At 41.9% G+C, this 24,075-nt stretch overlaps 2 protein-coding genes across 3 annotated transcripts; one reads left to right on the forward strand and one right to left on the reverse strand.

The window, feature by feature from the left end:
- Nucleotides 1-477: 477 nt before the first annotated feature.
- On the forward strand, nt 478-17,853 carry LOC121950200 (ras association domain-containing protein 8). Of its 2 annotated transcripts, none has more exons than XM_042496125.1 (6): nt 478-846; nt 7,523-7,724; nt 9,980-10,776; nt 11,004-11,201; nt 11,661-11,805; nt 14,193-17,853. In XM_042496125.1, exons 2-6 carry the CDS (start codon nt 7,622-7,624, stop codon nt 14,312-14,314), a joined length of 1,365 nt encoding a protein of 454 aa, XP_042352059.1. In that variant the 5' UTR covers nt 478-846; nt 7,523-7,621; the 3' UTR covers nt 14,315-17,853. The 2 variants fall into 2 exon arrangements, with proteins under 2 accessions (XP_042352059.1, XP_042352060.1); XM_042496126.1 differs by having other exon boundaries at nt 9,980-10,770.
- Nucleotides 17,854-18,840: 987 nt separating this feature from the next.
- bhlhe41 (basic helix-loop-helix family, member e41) lies at nt 18,841-22,869 on the reverse strand. The gene is made up of 5 exons (XM_042496874.1): nt 22,465-22,869; nt 22,304-22,370; nt 22,041-22,148; nt 21,826-21,937; nt 18,841-21,568 (listed from the first exon to the last, which is right to left on the reverse strand). The coding sequence occupies exons 1-5, from the start codon at nt 22,524-22,526 to the stop codon at nt 20,631-20,633; spliced, it is 1,287 nt and encodes a 428-aa protein (XP_042352808.1). The 5' UTR covers nt 22,527-22,869; the 3' UTR covers nt 18,841-20,630.
- Nucleotides 22,870-24,075: the final 1,206 nt, after the last annotated feature.

Genomic DNA, 24,075 nt, shown 5'->3' on the forward strand with positions numbered 1-24,075 from the left:
ACAACTTACACCATAAATTGATGCATAAAAAGTGGTCAGTATTGAGCACAAAAGTGTTTGATGCTCAAAATGTTCTGCCATCATTTCATACCACTTTGAATAAATGCAATGCACCACTTTATGAAAACAGACAATGAACCACTTTCACTACATCTGCAGGAAATCTCTGTTAGACCACTGAGCATTTTCAATGCCTTTTGTTCATTGACAAAGTTTCCAAGAACATCCAGAAAGCACTAAAGTAAATTAAACATCTCTATATAAATCTATCAATTTCATGATATATTGGACATCTGATAAAAGGATCGACGCTTTGCTGATCATTTTTTATCTGAGTATTTCAGATGGGGTTATGTTAGTATCTCATGAAAAGAAGAGTGTGTGATGTAATTGTGCTGTTTAGACGTCCTGAGTGTGTAAAAGTTGGCTGTAGGTAGCCTCCCCCCTCAGAGTGTATTGCAGCTTTAAACAGTCCACAATGCCTTGCGGTGTCCCAGTTCCAATCCCAATGCGATGTATTTACCAGCAGGAGTAATGAAACGGGGAGAGGGGCATTTTCCGCAGCTTATTGGGGAGACCGCAGAAGACTAGCGCACAGAGAGGACATACAAAAACTTTCGGACAGAGGACCAAAACGTCATTTTTTTTGACGGCGTCGGTAGCCTTTTATTCAGTTTTCTGTCCGACAGCCAAAACGTTACTTTGTCGCAGTTGGTTGGAAGTGATTTTGTGGGCAATGGTAAAAGAGGGACACATTTTGCGGAATTCTCGCCTTTACCTGTGTTTCCCCCCGAAACTTCACTTCGGATAGGAAACACTGAGTTGAATCCTGTTTGCGCCATTAAGGTAAGATCATTACACGGACCTAATAATAGCTGAATGTGCTGCGGCTGAGCCCGCTGTAGTTGAGAGGCTGAGATAACGGAAACATTTCAGTAGTAGAATAGTTCGGCTACTCTCTGAGCCCACTACAGCCCATTATCGCCATTTCTCCAGCCTCGTCCCACTCGACACCAACAATATGAGGCAGAGGTGCAAAATAATGCTCAAAATGCTAATGTGTAATCTTTTTTTAGGCTAATAAGTGCTAGAATACCAAGCTACAACGGCTTTCTATCGTGTCTTTATGTGTTGGTATGACAAATAAGGCCAGATAAAAGCATTTTTAGGGTTTCTCAGACTTTATTATTCTCCTGTATCATCTCAGCAGGCCCTGGTGTTTTGTAAAACATTACTATGCTATATACATATATTTGCCCTTTTATATCATTGTCATTATTATATAAATATAACAAGCTCTGGTGGATTGAAACATATTCACACTTAAGTAATCATAACAGAATCTGAGTTTAAAATCACTTATTTTATCTAAAGCCCTGGTGCCATATACTGAACATAAACCAGGTGCAGCAGAACCAACCTGGGGACTTGTTGCACTCTGCAAAGGTTTTATGTCTCACAGTCTTTATGATCCAAGACGACTGTTTTAGTTTAGAAATAGAATCATGTAATTCAGTATTCTTTGCTTCAGTTGATAATGTCACAGCACCATGAAGTCCAGACTGCAAAGAACTACCTACACACTGTAAAAATAAATAAGTTTTGCCGCTTTTTGTGTGAGGCTGCCATTTCAGCTGCCGCTGCAGTTCTGTGAATGCACATACAAGAGTGTGATTCAGCCCCAGATGATGTTTTACAAACCGCTGTAACATGTAAACCTTGGCTACAGGCCTCCTGTTGCCCCACTGTGCCTCTGCCCCGGTGCAGAAGCCTGCTGCCTGCCCTGCTGGCTCTTCAAAGCTGGCTAGTGAGCAGTGAATATGGCAAGGGAACAAAGGCGGCATTATTGCTGGCCGAACGTGCCGTCCAGATGTTCAAGATCCTGCCAGCACTGACCTCCCAAATGGGGGAGGCCGCTCCAGCGCCTAATAGTTTAATATCAGCCAGGCAGAGAGAGAGAGGCTTGCTCCAAGGCAGAGGCCACTGGAGAGCTCTCTGGAGCTCAGGGTGTTGCCTGTAGCGTGACTGGATGTGGGGCTAATCCCCAAAACCCAGATCCTCAGACTGGAGTTGGAACAAAAAATTGGATGTGTGAAGTACTAAGTAATGCCTCTTTCTGTGAGATTGATATATGTGATATTTTGGGGTTACTTTGGCATTTTAGGTGGTTGGGCTACAACACATAGTCCTCAGAAGCTTTACACACATAAAAACTCTGAATAAAATATATTCCTTTCTGCTAATAAATGTTGCCTTTTAGCCTCTGATTAAGTGGTGGGACAATGTCACCTGTAATTACCTATTAATTAACAGTGATCTATATTGCAGGTGTTAGGTCTTGTCATTGTGTGGAGGCTAATGTGTCTGAGACAATAAATTAACTAAGAGGTGGCTGACGTAGTGCGCAGCAGAGGTTTTTAGGAGTATAAGAGAAGAATAAAACCTCTAAAAACTTTTGCTACTAGAATCTAAAACTAGAACTTTTTTCTGTTTTTGAGAGCCGTCGACTTTAAGATTTCAGCTATTCACAACGTCGCAGACACACGTTTGCTGATCTTTTAATGATTATCCAGATCAAATACCCTTTAGAAGGAGTTTCTCGGAGTGTCATTGCATTGTTGTGGCTTGTTGCAAAGCCATCAAGATCACAGAGCCGGCGGACCCTCGACTTTCTTGTCTCTTAGTCATGGACCGTTGCATTCTCACAGCCCAGGAATGCATACCCTGGATGTTATCAGTTTCCACTCTACAGGATCAAGGCCCATCTCTGGCAACAGTCTTTGCCCTGCTCTCTAATGTTTACACTTGCAGAGGGTACTGTATACACGCCAGGCTGACATACTGACGACGAGGAGATTCTTTATCTGTTTCCCACCGCAAGACCCTTAACTTTTACCCTCAGGGGTCCCAGCTTGTCAGCAAATCTTGCATTTATGTTATACTGTTGTCAACCAAATGCGTTTGGGCTCAGGGATTATACCGGCTGTAGCATTTGAAGCCAATCTGGAGGAACTGAAAGCAAGAAAAGAGATTTCTCTGGTTAGTTCCAACTGATTCACCACCAGTGCCTCCACAATAAACCAGCGTGTGTCTCAGGCTGCTCACTGAGATCTGTTTCACAACAGATCTGTTACCCATTACAGAAGGGTATAAATTGTGAGTAATTACATGTTGCTCTGCGGGGAATGCAATTTGAATTAAAGTTTGGTTAGGAAGAGGCTACGAGGTTTAAGTAGTAGAACAGACTGCTGTTCATTCTACAAGAAGTATCCCATTGTCTTTGATTAACAGCAACGTGGGGGCGTTATGCATGTCAGAAACCTTCTATAATAAATTAGTTGCTAGTTTTAATTGGCCATTTGGATATAACTCCCTCAAAACTTACAGTGACTTTGTGAACAATGGCCAGCAAATCTGGATAGGAACCAGAGTGTAATAGTGTCCATTCCTGGAGGTGGTACTTGGAACATTAGTGTTTTCCTGTGAGATCATTTTTCTCAACCAAGTTCAGTTGCAGCCCTGCAGCCTTTCTCCTGAGTCAAGCTCTGTCTTGGTTTTGTTTTTAATGTAATGAATGCCCATTTCGTTTTCCTCAAATATGCCCTTGTTCAGCAAACTGCTAAACTGCACAATCCTCAGGCCAATCTGTGATGCTTGACAGATTGTTAATCCTCAAAGAAGCAGTGCCGTATTTAAGCTCCTACAGTAGAAACTCCTACAGTATTTCTTGTATGTTACAGCAGTGTGTTAGTCGTGATGAAACACCCACAGGAACATATGGTAGGTTGTTTACACCAGCAGCCAGTTGAAGCCATTTTCCTGCCAGCTCTGTGTGCTCCTGTAGGCCTGGAGAATTGTCATCAGCAGCCGGGCAGGCAGGCTGCTCAGTGCTGCTAACACACCTCACTGCTCTCAGAGGAATGCATCTTGAGTCAACACTACTGAACCAATACGAGCCTGCAACCAACGTGCACTGTGCTCATGAGGAGTTTGATGTTTTGCTGCACTTGATCATCTCTCGCCTGAGCTTAAATAGAATTCACAAGAATTTAAGCCCTCCTCTGTCTCATGAAATGCCTTTTCTGGCATAAGACGAGCTGCACAAATCAGGGAGCGGGCATCTCCCCAGGCTTTGGCTATGACAGGCTGGAGGAATGGAGCTTGCAGAGCTCAGGATTGGCACTGTGCCCCACACTGCTGTGCCTGTATCGTCAGTTAGGTTTCCTGGGTTAATGCTAATGAATATAAATGTTACGAGTCTGGACCAGAGCAAGTGACATTTATAAATGCCCCACTGAGTCTTGTGACGTTTGTGCAAGGAAGAGGCATTGAGTCAGCCAGTTTGCTTTGTCTTTACTGCGCATGAAATGAACTGTTCTATTTGAACAGGTATCTTTTTTGTGCATTGATATGCATTATTTTTTAAATCATTGTAAAAGGGATAGTGCAACCTAAAATCAGAAATACACATTTTTTCCTCTTACCTGTGGTGTTGTTTATCAGTCTAGATTGTTTTGGTGTGAGTTGCAGAGTGTTGAAGAGATCGCTCGTTGAGATGCCTGCCTTCTCTCAAGCATAATGAAACAAGATGGCACTTGGCTTGTGGTGCTTAAAGAGACAAAAAAAAGCATTTGGAAAAACTCAACAGAAATGTTTCTTTCCAGAAATCATGACCTGGTTATAATCCACAGACCTTGTTGTGAGCAGTTTTTTGTAGGAACTTTTTTCTCTCTACCCAGCTATATCCACCGATTGGATTACCACGCAGACGAAGTGTTCATCTACTCATGCTGTGCTCGTGAAAGCCCAACATGTAAAGATTTATGGCGTCCTTCTCGGCTGAGCTGTAATGTTAGCTAACTCAGTGGTGTTGTTGCTGGTGAGCTAGCAATAAATGCACGCTTCCCTCTGAGCAGTTAAATGGTTGGTGGGTGCACTTTGGTTAAGAAAATACACGAAACTGCTCGAAACAAGGTCTGTGGATTATCTTGAGCAACCAGGTCAAGATTTCTGAGGAGTGCCATCTAATTTCATTATATTGGAAGAAAAGCAGAAATCTCTTTGGCTGATATCTCCAACACTGCAGCTCACACCAAAACTATCTAGATTAATAAATAGCACCACAGATAAGAGGTAAATATGCATTTTTGATTTGGGGTTGAACTGTCCCTTTAATGCCAATGCAATATACAGTGTTTCACGTGGTGGTCCTTAAATCCCCCTGGCTTAGTGTTTTTATAGGTGGTATTTTTTAGCCACTTTCCCCTTCCCCCTCTCGTGTATCCAGACCTTCACCCTTGTTGATCCACTTTGCCTGCTTTGCATCAAGACCCACTCACTCCCCATTACTGTTTCCTCACAGCCCTGGAAAAGGGTTAAACAAAATGGTGACTGTGTTTTGGGTCATTTCAGAAAAATCTCGCAGTATGCTCATGTCTGACTCTTTTCCTGTTCCTCTCCACCCTTCAGCCTTAATGCCATTTAAGGGCAGTCTGAATGAAGGACAAAAGCACTTTGTAACCAGCTGTGAATCCGCCAAGAATAGAGTGATCAAGAGTCCAGGCCACAGACAAAGGTGACACTCGCGTACATACAGATGCACAGACTGAACGCACTGGATTAATACAAAAAGACACTCCCTCAGAGCCCTGAACAAACACTTGAATCTGAGTCCCTGAATGTCTCCTAATGACATGAGATTTTGTTGTGTTTGTTTGTTGGTAGAGAAAATATCCAATTGGTCAGGCATTCAACTGAAAATTAAAAACTGTCATCCAAGAGGTTTGGGAACTTGTGAGGGGAACCGTTGACCTTTTTAAAAAATAAACAGCTGAAAGTCTGATCATCATTAGCTGCAGCCTCTCTTTATCTAACTCTACAAATGTTACCTTGCAGCACTTCCTAATGTCTTTACCATATTTAGAAAAGCAATTGGTGGGGTGTAGGACAGGCTGATGTGGATGACTTTGTGAATGTAGATAGGGACTACGTGGGCTGGGGGAGGTGTAATTGGTGTGGGGCTGGCGAACAAAAGGACCTTTTGACTCTGTAGTGTAGGTGCAGTGAAGGTTAGATCCATGGAGAGTGATACAGATCTGGGGAGATGCCATTCATTTTCTCTCTTGGTAAACTGTCCTTGAAGAACATTTTGAAGGATACCTCCTCCTAAATGGGTAGTTCATACACTATTATGTCAGTTAACCACATTATTAATACGTGCTTTGTAAGAAATAAATCTGATAATGCGATTTTGTGAATCTTTGAAGTGCATCAGCAATCAGTCAGTGGTGATCATATGAAAAAAACTTCATGTTTCTCACTCTACTATTTTGTTAAATTTGTACTTTGTAACATAGACCCTTTTTACATGGACACTGCACTAAAGAACCGCTACAAAGTCCCCTCTTTTTGCCTTATTTAAATTTTTACGCAGAACAAACAACGGTGGCATCGTGCCACTCCAGTGTGTGAGTTTAGACAGCAACCCGGCATTACAGAAGAAAAAAAGTGATGAGCGTGACATTTAACATAACAGTGTCAGCCTCCAGCGCGACATATAATATATGTGTCGGCAGCACTTTATAAATAATGACAATGGCATTACATAGCAATAACAACTATTTACTGGTCCTGGTATATGACGGATGAACTCATCCTCTGCTCTGAGAGTAAGGAGCTGCCAGACTTCATTGTTCACCCAATATGCGAACATCCGTCCATCCTGTCGGCTGTGATTCTACAGTCACACTATTTTGGCGCCATTATTACCTCTGTTGCTGGCTCAAAGACGAGACAACTCTGCGCCCCCCCCACAACCACAATTATACCCTTTATACAGAATGGTGAGGCCGCGTAACGACACATTATTCCTGCCTTGAACAAGCAGGGTAAAAGGGGACACACTGTTGACTATTCAAATGATTATGTGAGAATAAAGGACTCAACCATATTACATGTGTTACACAACAGTGAAAATAACAGTGACATCAAAAACAAAACCCTACTCTACTCCCTCGAGTTATGATTCATCCAGCTCTCCCTTTTAATTACATTTCCATGCCTTCTCTGTTTCACTCTCTGTTCCTGTCCTCTCTGTGTCACTGAGTCAATCTTCCTACTCTGTCTTCGCCACTTCCATGAAATTCTCTGTACAAAAGCAGGAACTGGGTTTGGGAATGCCTGCTGGCAGACTCTTCCTGCACCCCCAACAGACATGTACCTATTCATAGAGAAGAACAAAACAACAGCGTTATGGCCAGCTGGTCTTGGCATGCTTGGCTGTAGGAGTCCATTCTCTGCAGGACTTTCCTTTAACCATTATCTGCTGCTAAAATAGCCTGGCTCTACCTTGTTGTAAGTCCTCTTTGGGCAATTTGTGTTACAGGGTATCCCCACGGGTGGAACTGTTTGCATTATCATGTGTCTGTTAAGACTTTGTCCTTTAAGGCGACTGAATGTTATATCTGTGGCCTTGAGCACATCCTGACTAACCACTTCCTGTTTTCCTGTGTTTCCTCCTCAGCAAAGTAGCCAGAGGGGCTTTAGCTGCCCTGCACCACTGGAGCCTTCAATAATGTCGGGGCCAACACAACACAACCGGCTCCATCGCTTCTGACCCAACATGGAGCTCAAAGTCTGGGTGGATGGCGTCCAGAGGGTCGTCTGTGGGGTCACTGAGGCAACCACTTGCCAGGAAGTGGTTATTGCTCTGGCACAAGCCATAGGTAGATCATTTTGTATTGTAAAGCCACCAGCACAAGCAAACAAAAAGAGTGTTAGGGATGGCGCATAGAGCCAGGAAAGGGGGATGATTTCCATAATAAAACTCAAGAGTTTCTGAGATTAAAATTATACATTTTTCGAGAAAAAAACGTGGATATTCTCTATTAATTAACCCTGGTCTCATACATGACAGTCCCATGCTTGACTCATTGATCAACCACAACTCCCTCTCTATGTGGACTTTGTCACTCTTTATACTATTTCACCTGACTTTCTGGCAGTAAATTTGTGGCTTTTCTTCTCGTAAATTTATTACTTGAATCTCAGAGAATATCCCTTTTTTTCTCATAAATTTACCTCTGTAATCTCAAAGAATATTTAGGATTCTTCTCATAAATGCACCACTTTAATGTTAGAGAATATAATATATTTTTTCTCATAAATTTACAACTTTAATCTCAAATAATGTCCAAATTTTTATCATAAATTTTCCTCTGGAATGTCAGAGAATGTCTACGTTTTTCCTTATAAATGTATCCCTTTAATCTCAGATGATGTTTGTTTTACTTTTTTCTTGTAAATGTACAACTGTAATCTCCTTAAATTAGATTTTTTTCTGACTCTTACCTGCTCCCCTAGCTCCGTATTTTCATTAATTTTACCTGCAAAGGCCCTAATACGCCTTTTTAGATGTGTACATCTGAACCCAGGAATTGTATACTAGTCGTTTGGTGGTTAATTTACGCTACTGATACTGATTAAATTCTGATATGTTGGAACACTAAATGACAATTTCTACACCTGTCTTTCTTAATTTCTGATCGAAATCCACTTTTGTCAGGTTTTTTCCAGTCACGTTAAACTGCTTCTCCACGTTGTACTTATGGATTCCTAGTAAAGTCAGGCAATGTATTTGGTTGTAAAAGGATACAGGCAATCCAGGCTATAAGCATAATTTAAATTGGTGAAATTCAGACAGAACGTAGCTCATGTGTACTAACGCTAACACAACAGAGAAAATCCACTTGTCATCTAAATGTTAGTTACAGGTTGATCTGATTGTGAAACACTTCTATGTTAGCCATACCTCCATTTGAAAGTCACTTATAAAGGAGGGCAGACCGCTTATTTAAAAATGTTTCTCTCCCACGTAGTACTTTGAGTTCTTGACTTAACATGGTATTCGGTTCCACTGTATTCTGCTAAACTTTTACTGTTTTCTTCACACTCTAAGGTGTTAAACAGCTGAAGCCTTTTCATCAACTGACCACTGTACTCACAAACTACCAAACTGCATTTTGTTAACTGAGAAGAGGTCGTTCTGAAGTAAACACGTATTTGAGTCTCCTGCCCACATGTAAACCCCCTGCTGAGATACACTGGGTCATAGTTAGAGGCTTTATTGGTACTTTCTTGGATCTAAGCACCCCCGTTTCCCATATGGCTCCTCGAGGAACGAGGGCACTTGAGCAGACTGTATTGACATCACTTCCCACAAAGCGCAGGGTAGGAGGAGGGAAAGTCTGACTCATCCTTCAGACTCCTGCCAAACTGAGAAAGCAGCACTTCTTAGCCCCCTCCTCTGCCTTTTTTCTATTAAAACCATATACACCATGTTAAGTGATCAGACATCAATATTGATTTAGCACTTTGGCATTTTACAACTGTTTCTGTCTACACCCTAATACTACAAGTGTCTATGTTTCCTCTAAACAGTGTAAAATAATTTCTTTCTTATAAACATGAATTAAATGTAATGTGAGAGCGGAGAACTCACTGAGAAACCCCCAGCATGGCAGATCTGCCCCACTTTTAGCCTCTTTTGGCTGATTGTTCTGTTTTCCAGCCTGCATTTTTACTCTATGGTAGAGACTTAAGGCTCTCATCTCATTTATAAAACCACTGAGCTGTTTTCAGAAACCACACTCAGACAAGCTGGTTCAAATTTGAATGTTTCAATTGTTAGATGGGCAGAAGCATAATTCCAACAGGACGATAATGTAGCTCCGTCTCTGTTAAATATGTAAGAAGACATTTGCAAACATCTTAACTGTTGGATAAGATGACAGTATATCATAGGTGCGTTTCTGTGAGTTTGTTTCAGAAATTTTTTACCCTTTTAATGGACAAAATTGCTTTAAGCAGCTTTAAATAAAAGTTAAAATCCTTGCAAATTTGTGTAACCATCCACCAGCATGAGAATTGTTTACAAGTCATGTTTTTTAAAAGTGTGTTGTTTTTTTGTGTCTTTTTACAGGCCGCACTGGGAGATATACTTTGGTAGAAAAATGGCGGGACACTGAGCGTCACCTAGCCCCTCATGAGAGTCCTGTGGCCTCTCTTAACACCTGGGGCCAGTATGCTGGTGACGTCCAGCTGATTCTGCACCGCACAGGCCCCTCCCTGACTGAACGACCCCCCTCTGAAGGACCCCCTCTCAGGGGGCCTGAACGTGGTCTGCACCGGCAGAGCCTCCCTCCCCTCGCAAAGCTTCGTCATCCCAATGATCGCTCCCTGCGACGCCGTGAACCGCGCCGAAAGTCTCTGACTTTCACTGGTGCACCAAGAGGCCTTAGGGAGATACTGAGCGGAGGCCGAATCGGCGAGGCTGAGGCTAAACGCAGACTCCTCCTAGGAAACGGTGGGAATCACCACCATGGACCAGCCATTGGGACTGCATCGCCTGGCCTGTGGGCCTGTCGCATGGAAGATCTTGTCAGACTGGTCGGTCTGCAGAGAGAGACTCTGAATGTGCTGGAGAAAAAGCTGGAGGCCTATGAAGCGGAGCTCCAGGGCTGGGCTGAAGGGCGAGGGGGGCGAAGTGGAGGGTGCATTGGGGACCCAGGTGGAGGCGGAGGGCTGATAGAAGAGATCCTGAGGCTGGAAAAGCATCTGAGGAAGAACGACGTGGAGATGGAGGAGGAGGAGTTTTGGGCCACTGAGCTGCAGATTGAGCTAGAGAGTGAGAGACAGCTGGAGGAAAGACTGCAGGAGCTTAGAGGACGTCTGCAGGGCTGTGAAATGGAGATCGAAGAAAAGCTGGCAATGGTACAGGTGTGCTATGTGTGGGATATTTTGGGGATATTGAATTTAAAATCCTGTGTTTTTGTAGAAACTTTTGGGAAAAAATAACCAGCTAAGAATTACAGAAGAAGATTTCCCTGGTTGGTTGTGTTACATCGTACTTGTTTATCTATTACCAGTCTTTCTGATGATGTTTGTATACTGTAGTAGGTGCTTTCCCTCTTTCTCCATATCTATTTATTTCTCCGCCCCATCAGGGTGTGGAGGCAGGCCTGGAAGAGGAGCGGCTGCAGAGGGAGCGGCAGGAGACCCAGTGGGTCAGTGAGGCAGAGGCTCGGGCTCAAGTGCTCAGGGTCAAAGCAGAACTGAAAGCCCAGGAGAGACAGGCTGTCCAGCTGGAGAGCAGCTGCAGGGCTGTGGACAGGTCACTTGGACAAAGCAGCAAGAAACTGCAGGTGAGACATATGCATGCATCTGACTTGTTTTTAATTGCCCTGGCTTTTTGTGTGTGTAGAAAATAGTGCTGCATAGTGATGTAGTGATTAGGGAGACCATCCATCAGTAAGAATGCATTTGAGCATCTGTTCAGTGGAATCATCCCTTGCTGTGATGCTGAATCCTTGCCAGTATGAACGGGAACTTCTGTTTCTCTTACACATCAAAGTCTGTTTCCAGGTCTTTGTGAAAAAAAGAACATCTAAAGCCTGCAGAGTGCTGTGTGAAATTGGCTCAAGTGACACTTTGATGTCAATATAACTGAACTTGTCATCAATCAAATCGACAAGGACTTCAAGATTTGAAGTCATACTGCTAGTGTCTGGACATCCAAATACTAAAACACAGTCTCGTAAAATCTGTAGATGTCAATTTCAAGCTGTTGGTAATGCTTTCATATTTTTCCTGTTTCCTTGAAGGACATGCAGCACGAGCTGGAACAGCTGACCAAGGAGCTGAGGCAGGTTAACCTGCAGCAGTTCATCAAGCAGACCGGCACCAAGGTCACAGTGCTGCCGGCTGAACCCAGTGAGGATGACAGTACTCACAACAGTCATGGTATAGGTAATACTGTTTTCCTGTTAACATTAAATAGGTGGATTTTTGTTCTCTTGAGGACTATTCTCTGGAGTTTAAGATATTATTTGTGTGTCAAATTTAATAATACAGTCACATATAGTGTTACAAGGTATCGTTACTGATGAAACTGACCTTGTAGGTGCAGTATGTAGTCGGTCAGATAGGGGTCTGTTAAGTCTATCTGATCTGAACAGGTCTAACCCAAGACAGAAATTACAATTTATTTCAAAATGCATGCTGTCTGAAGATAAATGCTGCTTTTTAGTTGCCATTCACACAGAGGACACAACTTATTTTCTATAAAGTGCATGAAGTGCAGTTTGTCTTTGCATTAGTAAAGTCATTCTGCTCCATCAAGCAGTTATTATTTTTCTACCTCACGTCTTGACAGCCTGCTGAGAGAAAATGACTCAGCTTAGTGTTCAAGTGTGAGCATGCATGTGCATGTGAGACACTGTGATAGAGAAAATGGGGAGGGGGTAGTGCAGAGAACAGTATTAGTTTTTACCCACTCCAATGGCAATTATAGTCTCCATGCCAACAGCTGCTTGGATACAGGCAAACCTGGCATCATTCACTCACCCAACCTTCTCCATCTACCCTTCAATCCGTCTATCACGCTGTCGCTCTATCACATGCTCAGCAGTTTCAGTGATGGGCTCATTGAACCAGAGCTCTGTCATCCTACAGCAGAGAAATGACACATAAACTAAGAGCACTGAGTAATGGGAGAGCTGTCACAATGCAAAAGAGGCGAGCCACATCAACTATCAACCAGCAGGTTATTAAAAACAGTTACAGCAATACTGTACTAGTGACTTATAGTAATTAAAACTTACTTTCTGGAGCAAGTTTGAGGTGAGTCTGGAGCAGAGCATTATGTGTCTTAGCCATGATTGTAACCACCAGTTTGTAAAAGCAAGCTTGGAAGCAAAGAGCTGGATATCCAACTTGCAAAACAAAATGCAAAAACTTATCAAATTAAGCCTGTAAGCACAAAAATGTATGTATTAAAGCAAATATACAGACATAAACATTAAGTTAAACCTCCCACAACGCCTATGAATAATTTAGTATGCAACATTGCCCCTGCCGTAAAAACTCATTTTAAAAAATGCATTTATGTGTAAATGCTGCATATTGGATTCCATAATGCACTTGAATAAAAAAAAACAAAACAATGAAAGCGTGCACCAGGTGGGTTAGTGGGAGGTGTGGGCGCCACATGTACAAAGACAATGTCCTTGAGGCAGCGTCCACAGGTTCGCTTCCAGTCCATGGCCCTTTGCTGCATGTCACCCCCCCCTCTCTCCTCCTTTTACACTGGCACTGTCCTGTCAATTAATGGCAAAATACGCCCAAAAAAACCGCCTAAGTGTGTGGAAAAACATGAGGTGATGGTTAACAATATACCCACTTGATCAGATTTTCGTTAAAAGCTGTAACACTGTCTTAACTTGAACATCTTAGCTCTCCTAAGAGCCCAGATATTTTCTGACTACATGACATGTACTTCATTATTGCATCATTTAGAGCGCCATGTCTCTTTATTAAACTAAACGGTGATGGATTTCAATTATGAAAAGTAATGAATCGAGTGTTCATGTCCTTCTAGTAACCTTCCAATTCATGTGTTAAATCAGTGAGGACTTTTGTGCCTGGCTATAAATTCACTGCCTCAGCTGAGCGTCTGTACGGCTCAGTACTGCCCCTTGGTGGCACCATAGATTCAGATTCAGGTTTGAAAGAAAATTTAAATTCAATATAATATTCTGATTAGTTTTGCACTAATTTGACAGAAGATATTTATATGTACAATTAATTGATTTTCAAGTAATTTGTCAGTATATATTATGATATGGTATATATTGAAATGATATAATATGGATTGTAATAAAGTCAAACTTTGACATTTTAAGTTACACAAATAGTAGTAAGGTGAGAATAATATTAACATAGTTATCAAGCTAATGCTTAGCTTATGTTAGCTTAACAGCTAAGTAACTTTTTTAACAAACTTGTTTAACAAATGAATACAATTTTAAAATACATGCTTTCATGTATTTTATTTTTATTCTACTATTGATCTGGCATCGCATTTGTCAGGACATCATGAGTTGTTAAGGACCTAAAATTCAAGTTTAGGACTTATGACTTGACTCTGAACTTGCTTGTCATGACCTGGGAGTTGAGTGCAAAGACCTGAGACTTAATTGTGACTTACAAAACAAAACTAGGTTACATTTGGAACTAAGTTTAAAGAAAGATAAACAATTATACAAACATTTGTGCGAAAATCTGACTGAATCTTCAGCACAACACCTTTAAAATACACCTTTAATATTTATAATTATTTTTTATATCATTCTCAGATTTAGTTCCCCTGTCTGGCTCCCTGAAGCGTCCTGTTTCATCACACTCCATGACCAGTCAACTCCGGGTCCTCCACAGCCCTCTCACTTCAGGCCTGAACCCGGAGGGGATCTATGTGTGAGACGGCTCTGCTCAGAGGGAACAGGTCCCGTCTCCCCTCCAGAGTCCATTTCACCGCAGAACACATTTGTAAGTGGATATCTTTGTACAGGATACCTCAGTAGCACACTACTATGCACTGTTGTCTCCACTACCTGAAGGCAACTTCGAGTGTGAAGACTCAAATAGTGAAGGAACAATGTTGATCTTGCAATAGAGCACTTGGTGGAAATGAGAAATGGTTGGAGGGCATGACGATAAAATACAGCAGCAGCACCAGATGTCATGGTCGCACAGTCTCTGAATATATTATGACTTTCTAAACAACAGGCTGTTGTGGACTTCCTTTATTACCATATCCACTTAATGTACTTTTACTCTAACTTTAGTACCTGCTGAATGATTTTTTTATTGTTTTCTCACTCAAGCATCACACATTCAGAAACATTATTGGAATTATTTCTGATCATATTCAACATCTTTAAATGTCCATGATATCATGTGATGAAATGAGGAGCAGATAGCTTCTTCTATATTTACTTATAACAGTTTAGTGTCTTTGCGAGTGATTTACCCGTCAGCCACCTCAAGTCTCTCACTGCAGCTGTAGCATCCAGATGCTGCGGGATGATGACGGCCCCCCTGCAGCGTCCAGTCTCACTGCAGCAGCCCTCGACGTCAAACGATAACAGCGTGGAGCTCGACCGGTGCAAAAAGTCCATTTTAATTTGTCTGTCGAGCTGCACAATTGTACAATGAGAGTTTGCAACACATATAAATTAACATTTCAATACAAGACACCATAATCAAATTGCATTTACAAAACACGCCACGCCAGCCGCACCACTGCAACGCCCCCCAGCGTGCAACCAAACAACTGCGACGACACGCCAGTCAGTTCGCCACACTTCGCTTCGCCCGCCGAACACTCCACAACATGTTCTTCACTCGGCCCAAACTGTGCACTAAGCCACGAACAAACACGTTTGAGTGTAGTGTCACGCTGGCAACAAACAATAATCGCAACAAAGAAAGTTTTACATTTACCATGCTAATCTGCTCTCTCTGCTCGAGGATACCTGCTCGCGGTGTGGCCAATCTGGCGTGTGACGACACTATCGTTTTTTTAATACAGTTTCTGGGGCACGCTGCACAACCCGGAACATGAATAACACAAACTACAAAAGTTACCGCCTCTGGTGGCCACTTACAAGCATCATGATTCAAAACTATTGCCTTTTGAACAGTATTCTCGAGAATCTTGGTATGTGAATCTATGAACTATATCTCTGAAATTGTATGTTATTTCTGCAGTGAATAGCCAGCGTAATGACTGGTTCTTATACAAGTAATGAAGGATCCACTTGTGTCTATAGTAAAACTGTCTAGAATCTATCGTTTTGCATATCAGAATTAACTCCTGTAGTCTGTTCATGTTAAAACTATGCACAAATGGTTAATAGTTTTGTTACTGAAGAATGTTACTGTATGTATGTACCAAAATGATGGCTTACTGTAAATGTTTTCTTACTTTTCAGCTTTATTTAGTGAATTATTATATTTTATTACAAAGCGGTGCATTCACAGTTACAGAAATGCAGTGCCCTCATTCCCGCAGTAATGTCTGCATTATGAAACAGTGTTAATTGCCCTCTTAAGCTGATTTTTGTTGTTAAGATGACTACACAGTATATTTTTGCCAAATGTATTATGCTTTTTTTTCCCTGTGTGGATCGGTGGCCAAAGATTAGCGGGTCTTGTTGCATGATTGTGTCATTTATATAGCCATATCTGGATGTGCAGAGCACCCACAGTGCAGTAAATCAGTTAGTTGGACCTAAATATGGTGGCATGTTGTAATACAATGAATAGCTACAGCTATAGTGTGTATGGGTGTGTGTGTGTGTGTGTGTGTGTGTGTGTGTGTGTGTGTGTGTGTGTGTGTGCACGCAGAGTCACAATAGCCAAGGTATGAATCCCCTCTTAGGTTGTAGTTAAGCTGCTAATAACATCAAAGTGCCTTATATCCATTCCACAGTCTGTGTATTCAAATAATGTACCGTGAAGCTTTAGTAGAGACATTGAAGCAATGATCGTAGTCAGCTTAGATCAGATGTTGCTAGATGTTTTAGTGCCACATTGCTGCACAGACAGAAATGGCAATAGCGCAGCATCAAAGTGGAAACTATGACTTTTATCTGTCAGTATTTTGTAGAAAAGTCAACAGAAAGAACATTATTGGTAGTGCTTTCCACTCTGCTACTGTATTATTGTCACCATAATACTATGTGCTATTAAATGCATTCACATTTAAACTGATTTATTTCAACACATACTGTGTACTGTTGATGCAAATTTGGATAAGTAAAGTCAGTAAAGAGGTGTGGAGTAGTCACATGACTTAGACTCAAGTCAGACTCAAGTCACTAATTTGATGACTTTAGACACAACCAAAAAAGACTTGCTATCAACTTGGGATGAAACACCAATGACTCGTGGCTTCGCCTGGACTTGACCATTTTGACTTGAAAATACTTGATACCATCCCCCAAGAATTTAAAAATGTTTTTCTTAAAAAGTGTAACATGAATCAGTTCATTTCCTGAATTAACAAGCATTAGCATGATTCATTATCAGCAAATCCACACTAAGTTTCGCTAACGGCCGACGCTAATTACACCAATCTGACAGCATCCAATCAAGTTGCAGGAGAGAACCGTGAAGAAAGAACTTCATGTCACTGAGTTGGAAAAAAAAGACACAAAAATCAACTTTGTTTGCATACAAAAACTACGCAGTAGTCAACAAAAATCAAGTGCAGTAAGCAAGAAGTGTGGGTTGAAAATTACAGACTGAGCCGAAACTTCCAACTTCAATTTTAGGTTGAACAAAATCTGTAAGTTGAGGCTAATGTTAACAGCTAAGTAACTTTTTAACAAACTAGTTTCAACAAATGACTACACTTTTTTAAAAGCATTTGTAATTTTTGTAAATTTAATATATTGTCACAGTCGTTATACTGGCAAGACGTTTGGCGAAGAGCCCATTACGACATGTTAAGGACTTGAAACACAAAGTTTAGGACTTGGGGCTTGATTCGAGACTTGAGCGCAACGACTTGACTCTTACTTGTGACTTGCAAAACAATGACTTGCTGTCACCCAGAAATAAATAGTTGGTGAGAATTTTAACCTGTAGCATTCAGTATCTACAGAAACAACTAAATACATCATCACTCCAGTGTGTCTCTCTGCTTTTTCATTGGAGGAGAGACCTGTTTTTAAAATTTTAGGTTTCAGATACTACGATAGTCTATATATTGGGGTGGATTTTCCCTTTAAGAAACCACTTGTGTGCATTTTCCACCCTGGGATGAAAAGTAGCTGTGGTCACTGTTTACAACCATATACGTTCTAGAGAACTGTAAGATGTCGACTGTACATAACCTGTTTTTATTTTTTCTTGCCTTAATATACTGCAAAGTGTTGACAGATGTATGGCTGTAACTGGCTGCTGATATGACATGGATTGCATGATTCAATAAACCATCTGACAAAGTAAGATGTGTCACAGCTTGTGCTTGTGGTGATTATTTGCCTGTGGATGCAAATGAGCGATTTGTACTGTAGTGTACAGTATGTGCTCTACAGGCTTTTCACCAGTAGATGGAGACATTTACTCAGTATTGGTAGAATGGTAGAAACATGGGCGCAATATGGCTGGAAGAGAATTAAGGAAGAAGCAAGTTTTTCCCCACAGAAGAATGAAATAGGGGTTTTAAATCTGGAAAAATAAAGACAAATATACATTTGCCAACATTTCCAAAGTTACTGGTTACTACAACTTACTGGTAATGAATGTGTAATTGTAGCAGAGAAAGAAGAAGTCATTCAAATGGAAACAGGGGCCGCTGTTGCCTCTACACTGTAAATTTGCTGAAAAAAGCAGCAGCAACTTAAGGCACCATTGTTTCAAAACCTTGAGAGGCATAAGTTGGTGGTAATTGGAGTTCATTGTTGCCAGGATCACTAGAAAGCATTAAATCAAACACTAAAGTTTCAAAGCTGTTTGAAATTATGCATACAGATTAAAATAATATTGCAGTAAGCCAGTTAATGGCAACAACAAAGACTGGATTTGATCCTGCCTAAAGCTTTTGACAAGTTGGGAGGAGGCCCCTTGTTTTTCATCAGCCTGTACAGACTGAGGATAATCTCACTTCATCATCCTTTTATCACATGACTTTTGTTTAAAGCCTTGGCTTACTGTACACTGTACATTCCTCTGCTGTGACCTGTCAGCTGATTAGAGTCTGATCAACAATACATTTCATGAACTAGAATTTCAGTGTTGTTTAATCATAAAACTTTGCTCTGAACTGTTTGTCTTGTGCATAAATAACTTGATGTCTTCCACTACATATTGTCTGCCATGACCTAAATATTGCATGTGTACATATTTATTGCAACAGTTTCACACATGCTCACTAAAGTTGTCCTGCGTTTGCTAACATGTGAGACCGTGTTCAACACAAAGAAGCCTGCAGAGTTTAGTTTTGATATTTATTTTACAACTCATCAGCAATAATTTAGAACAGCATATGTGTAAAGCATTAACGAAAATGTGCAACAGTTGCTCAGTTAAATCTTTAAAAAAATCCATAGACTTCTACAACATTGACATTGACATGTATACTTTATGGTATATTCACAGAAAAAAAACTATTTACATACACACATGCCACTTTATATAACAGTTGATAACAGATTTGAGGCAAAACCAGCTGAAGTAAACTACAAAAGCAATGTCATGTATGCAAAATACAATGAAAATCATCTGTTTATTCAGTCACGTGTGAAAACTTAAAAAAGCCGAACAACACTACACTTGCAGGAATTAATCTCTTAGAAAACAGGCCAAGATAAAGTTCAGAAAACTGCAATGATCATAAGTGATGGTCACATGACCACAGCTTCTTTCCCACCTTTGTCACACATTTGAAAAGCGAGGTTTTACATAATGATAGCATATAACACAGAATCAGGGGGTAGTCTGCTGTGTGGTGGGGTGTGAGGTTTTCAAATCAGATTATGATTTGAATCGTTTTGCCTTGAAAGAGCCCGAAAAAAAAAGTGTTTTGTTAAATCTGGCAAATGACTTAATCACCACTTTACTGCATGAAATCATCACAAAGCATGTGGTATCTCTGATCTCTCTTTTGAAATGATTTTTTTTCTTTATTTCAAGACAACTCAACACAAGAAAAGTGTAGAACTACAGTGATTGACTTTCAAAATGATGAGGTGACTGTTTCGGGGGAGTAAAAGAGAAAAAAAGTGCACTTTACGTCTCAAAGAGTAAAGATCATCCTACATACAAACTTCAACAGCTGGGAAAATACAGGTACATTCAATATCAAAGATCTATAAGGTGCTATCCTACAATGTTTCCTGGAGGTACAGGAGGTCACTGCATCTCTGTGCTGAAATGCTTCATTCAGGGTACGGTGCAATATGCTGGTCAAGCAGCCCCCTTGTGAATGAAGGGTTTCTTTTTTCATTATTCTGAATAATTTCAGTGATTGTTTTTTCTTTCCTCGCAGACAAGTCAAGGAACGCAGAGTAAACTCAGGGCAATCCGGTATTATACCTCTCCGAAAATGTCATTATCATCAATGTGTATATAGCTATTTTTTGTATGTATTGTTGATGATGATGATGATGGTGTGTGTGTGTTTGTGTGTGTTTGTGTGTGTGCGCGTGTGTGTGTTGGGAGGGGGTACCATTAATTTCCTCCCAATCAGCCTACCCAATGCAAAGTTGAGGGATGAGGTACTGTGGGCGTTACACTTCCGGGAGCACTTCTTTTATAGGCCCATTTAGTGCACATTTACATGTTAAAGAATCAGACTGTCTTCCAGGTAATAATATTTACAGTCAGAGTCAGAGCCAGGCTCTTAATAACCTTGGCAGAGGTCAGTTGCAACTTCATACATCCAAAGAGACTCGCTGATTGGGATATTGCGCACTGTTGAAGTACTCAAAGTTTTGGCACCAATGCTGCCACTTTAAAATATTTTATCAAAGAGGATAAAAAACTAACTCCAGCACAAGACAGCCGTGTATTAATGTCAATCATTGTCGATAATCATTTAGATTGATTAGTCTAGCATAAGTGCAAAAGGCACACGCGCCGTCACAACTGTCCCCTGTTTCACCAAGATATTGTACATGATAAACTCTTCTGTGAAACCTCGTTTTAAAACTAGCCTAATTTTTAAAAAAAAATGAAATACATAAACTCCTCAGCAGAATGCATGGAGAGGTAACACAGACAAATTAGCTCGTTTGACCAGCAGACAACTGATCGCCTTTCTTGCTCTCTTGGAACGTTTCAGCCTCGTCACCCTCCCCGTCCTCACTCGCGGGACTTTCCTCGCGCTCCTCAGGTGAGCCCAGCTCAGCCTCGTGCGACTCGTCGCTGTCCGGACTGTGGGAGTCCTTGGACTGTGAAGAGGCTCCAAAGTGCACAGACAAGCCGGGGAAAGCGGCAGCAGCAGCCGCGGCCGCCGCTGCTGACGCGTGCGCGGGGTATAGCCAGGGGAAGGGGGATGCAAGAGCTGCCGCTGCTGGATACATGTACTTTTCAATGTTGCTTTTGTCGAAAAAAGGCATACAAGAAGCCGCGGCTGAGGGGTTGATGAAGTAGAAAGGCATGCAAATAGGTGTCTGCTGTCCCACACTGCTTATTCCCATCAGAGAGTTCATAAACGCCAGATCGGGTCTGGTGGGGTCTGTGCCCCCTAACCCGTTCCCAGGCCAGTTCATCTTTGGTTTTTTGGCAGCGCGATCATCTCCAAACTCTTGCTTGATCTTCACTGCTTTGGGTCCCTGCGCCTTATTGCGCTCACATTCTTTGTCTTTGCCTTCGCTCTTTTCAGCCTCGCCGCCGTATCCACTGTCCGTGTCTGTGTCATTCTCGTTAAGCTCCCCGCCTTGGGTCCTCTGGATGACCGGGACACAGTTTGCTTGGCTGTCGGCTTTCTGCCCATCCTGTGCGTCTCCGGCGGGTAGCTGGTGCTGGAGCGGCGGCGCGCCGGGCTGGAACTGCGCCAGCACCTTGTGAAGGTGGTTGATGAGCTGCGCGCACCTCTGCTCTCGTGTCGTCCAGTTCTCAAACTGACTCAGGTACTGCAGGACCTCTTTGGCACAGGCCTGGAACCCAGAGTGGAATGCGTCCAGGTCTGCATGAATGGAAGATTTCATCGACCGGTCCCCTGCGAGACATGCAGTTCAGAGATTGATTATTCTGTCGTGTAGCACATTATAAGCCAATGTCAAGATAAAAGGGACGCCTGTCAACAGCACGTTCTCCGAAAAATGCGCATTGTTCACTATAGCCTATATTTGTTCTCACAAATAAAGTTTCTTGTAATCCAAACAGTCTAATAATGCCCCTTATCTCACTGAAAATGACAAAACAGCGCAATTTCATGCAAAACACATCTATTAACTTCGAGTTTGTTCATCTTACCATTCTGCAAAGCAATAATCTTCTGGTGCTGCTGCTCAGTGACAGCAGTCAGTGCGTTTAAATGTTTCAGCGTTAACTCCAGGACAACTGCTTTCTCCAAATGCCCGAGCGTCTATGAAGAAAAAGAAAGATTCAGCTCTCTGGTTACGAGGTCTCATGTCATGTACAACCAGGTACAAGCACTAAAAAACATTTTTTTTGTGTCGTGAACTCACCGACAGCTTCAAATGTTCGGGTAACAAATCCTTCAGCTGGCCAATACATTCGTTGATTCTGTCTCTCCTCTTCTTCTCTATCAACCGGTGTGGTAACTTGTATGCGTCCTGCTGGCAAAAATACAAACGTTTACTCTTTTATAAACACACGTGTAAAAAGTTACTGTGATATAGTTATACATTTTGTTTAGTATCATACACACAAGTGTTGTTTGATGAAACCAAACTAAAGATTTAAATTGCCTTTGTATAAGAACACGCACCTTCCCACCATCCTCACGCTTGATTCCTCTTTTGGATTTGCACATGTAGAGAGAGGGGTAATCCACCCTAAAGCACGGGGGAAAGTGTCCGGTTATTCACCAGGTTGTCATAACAGTTCATTAGACAGACTTTGACAGAGTTTGCCAAAAGCGACACTCACCCCAAGAAATCGGCGTGCTCCATAAACTGCCTGTCCTGTAAATGCGGTATCCTTTCATCCATCACTTCTCCGCTGCTGCTGCTTCTCCGCTCCTGAGCTTCTTTGGGGAATGTTTGGTATCTCGCGACCACGAGCAACACACGGACGGCTGAGGGAGATGATGCACAGTGCGTGTCCTCCGGTGGAGCTTCGCTTCAGACTGATGTCTATAGTTCCCTGAGCTGAGCTGCCACTTTGCAAAGCCGTCGGTGCTGTGGTTAGAGCGCACGCGCGCCTCCGGTGGGGAACAGCTTCCGACTCACGTGTAGTCTGCACCAGCACAAAGTCCGGTAATTAGACCTTCTCCGTGTTAGAGCAGCTATCGCCGTTGTTCCTATAGCGATATAGTCCAAACACTGTTGACCTGGTCACTGAAACGTGATTCATGCGCAAAATGTAGCAGAGGGAAAAAGGCGCACAGCCGCGAGGACAGACAGACAAGCATCAGTTTACTGAAGACGGTTTTAAAATATATTTTGGGTCGTAAACTTCGCAGCTTGAGCTTTGCGGTGAGTGTGGACTGATAATGTGATAAAAAAAATTAGACAGAAATCAAATTATCGTTTACAAAGTCACAGTTTGGGAGGAATCCACATGTCCGGAATGATCCTCTATCACTTTTCAAAAACAATGCAGTTACGTCATTAAAAAATAACAGGGAACTTCCTGATATATCTATTCAATACATGTAACCATACAGTTAAAACACAGAGAAGTAAACACAGTGCGTAAACAAATGATAGAGGTGTGCGCGTGTGCACGCCGTGCGTGAGTGCCACTCTGTGCTGTTGCCCGGAGCAGGGAGTTCAGGGTAACCTATTCACACATCCTGTCGTTCAAAGCTGCGTTGTCAGTAACCATGGCACCGGCCCAGCTGTGTGCTCAAACACGTGCGTCGAGGTTTCTTTATCTATCTCGGTGAGGGTGCTGCTCTCTCATTTTAATCCCAGTGTCTTCATCTAATAATAAAATATAAAAAATAATGTGACAAAGACTGGCGTGATAATTGCTTAGGAGATTTTCTGACTTTATGATATGTCTCCTAAAACAATTACTATCCACTGAATTATCAGATCATCCACAAATAATTCGGTGTTACTTAATTTATCATTGAAATATTTACGACTGACGAAAGTAATAAAGTTCCAGAACCTTCCATCTCAATATGTCTAATAATTTTAAAAAGTTTTATAACTGACTCCAGGAAGTTAATCTGATTGTCAGGGACACCTGTTCCTCTCTTGTGAACATTTAAGTGCTCAAAAACACTAAAATCTGAGCCCCTGTAATGCCCTCACATGCCTTATGATCACATTACTTCTTCCTGTAAGTCATGTGACTCTCTCTGGCTGGCAGCATATGGCTCTCTTGTGTAACAGTGCTGACAAAGAATGATCCAATCACTCCTGCTCTCAAATGAAGTGTGACCTCCTCTCGGCTGGCTTTTCATTAACTCATACCTGCTGATTTCCCTCCATACTTTCCCTTTCTTGTCTTAAATGTAACTCCAAATGAAATCACCTCGCTGTCGTATGTTGGAATCCCCCTTTGTGACTTCCTGCCCCCCTTCCC

The sequence above is a fragment of the Plectropomus leopardus genome, chromosome 11 (assembly GCF_008729295.1).
Source record: "Plectropomus leopardus isolate mb chromosome 11, YSFRI_Pleo_2.0, whole genome shotgun sequence".
Lineage (NCBI taxonomy): Eukaryota > Metazoa > Chordata > Actinopteri > Perciformes > Serranidae > Plectropomus > Plectropomus leopardus.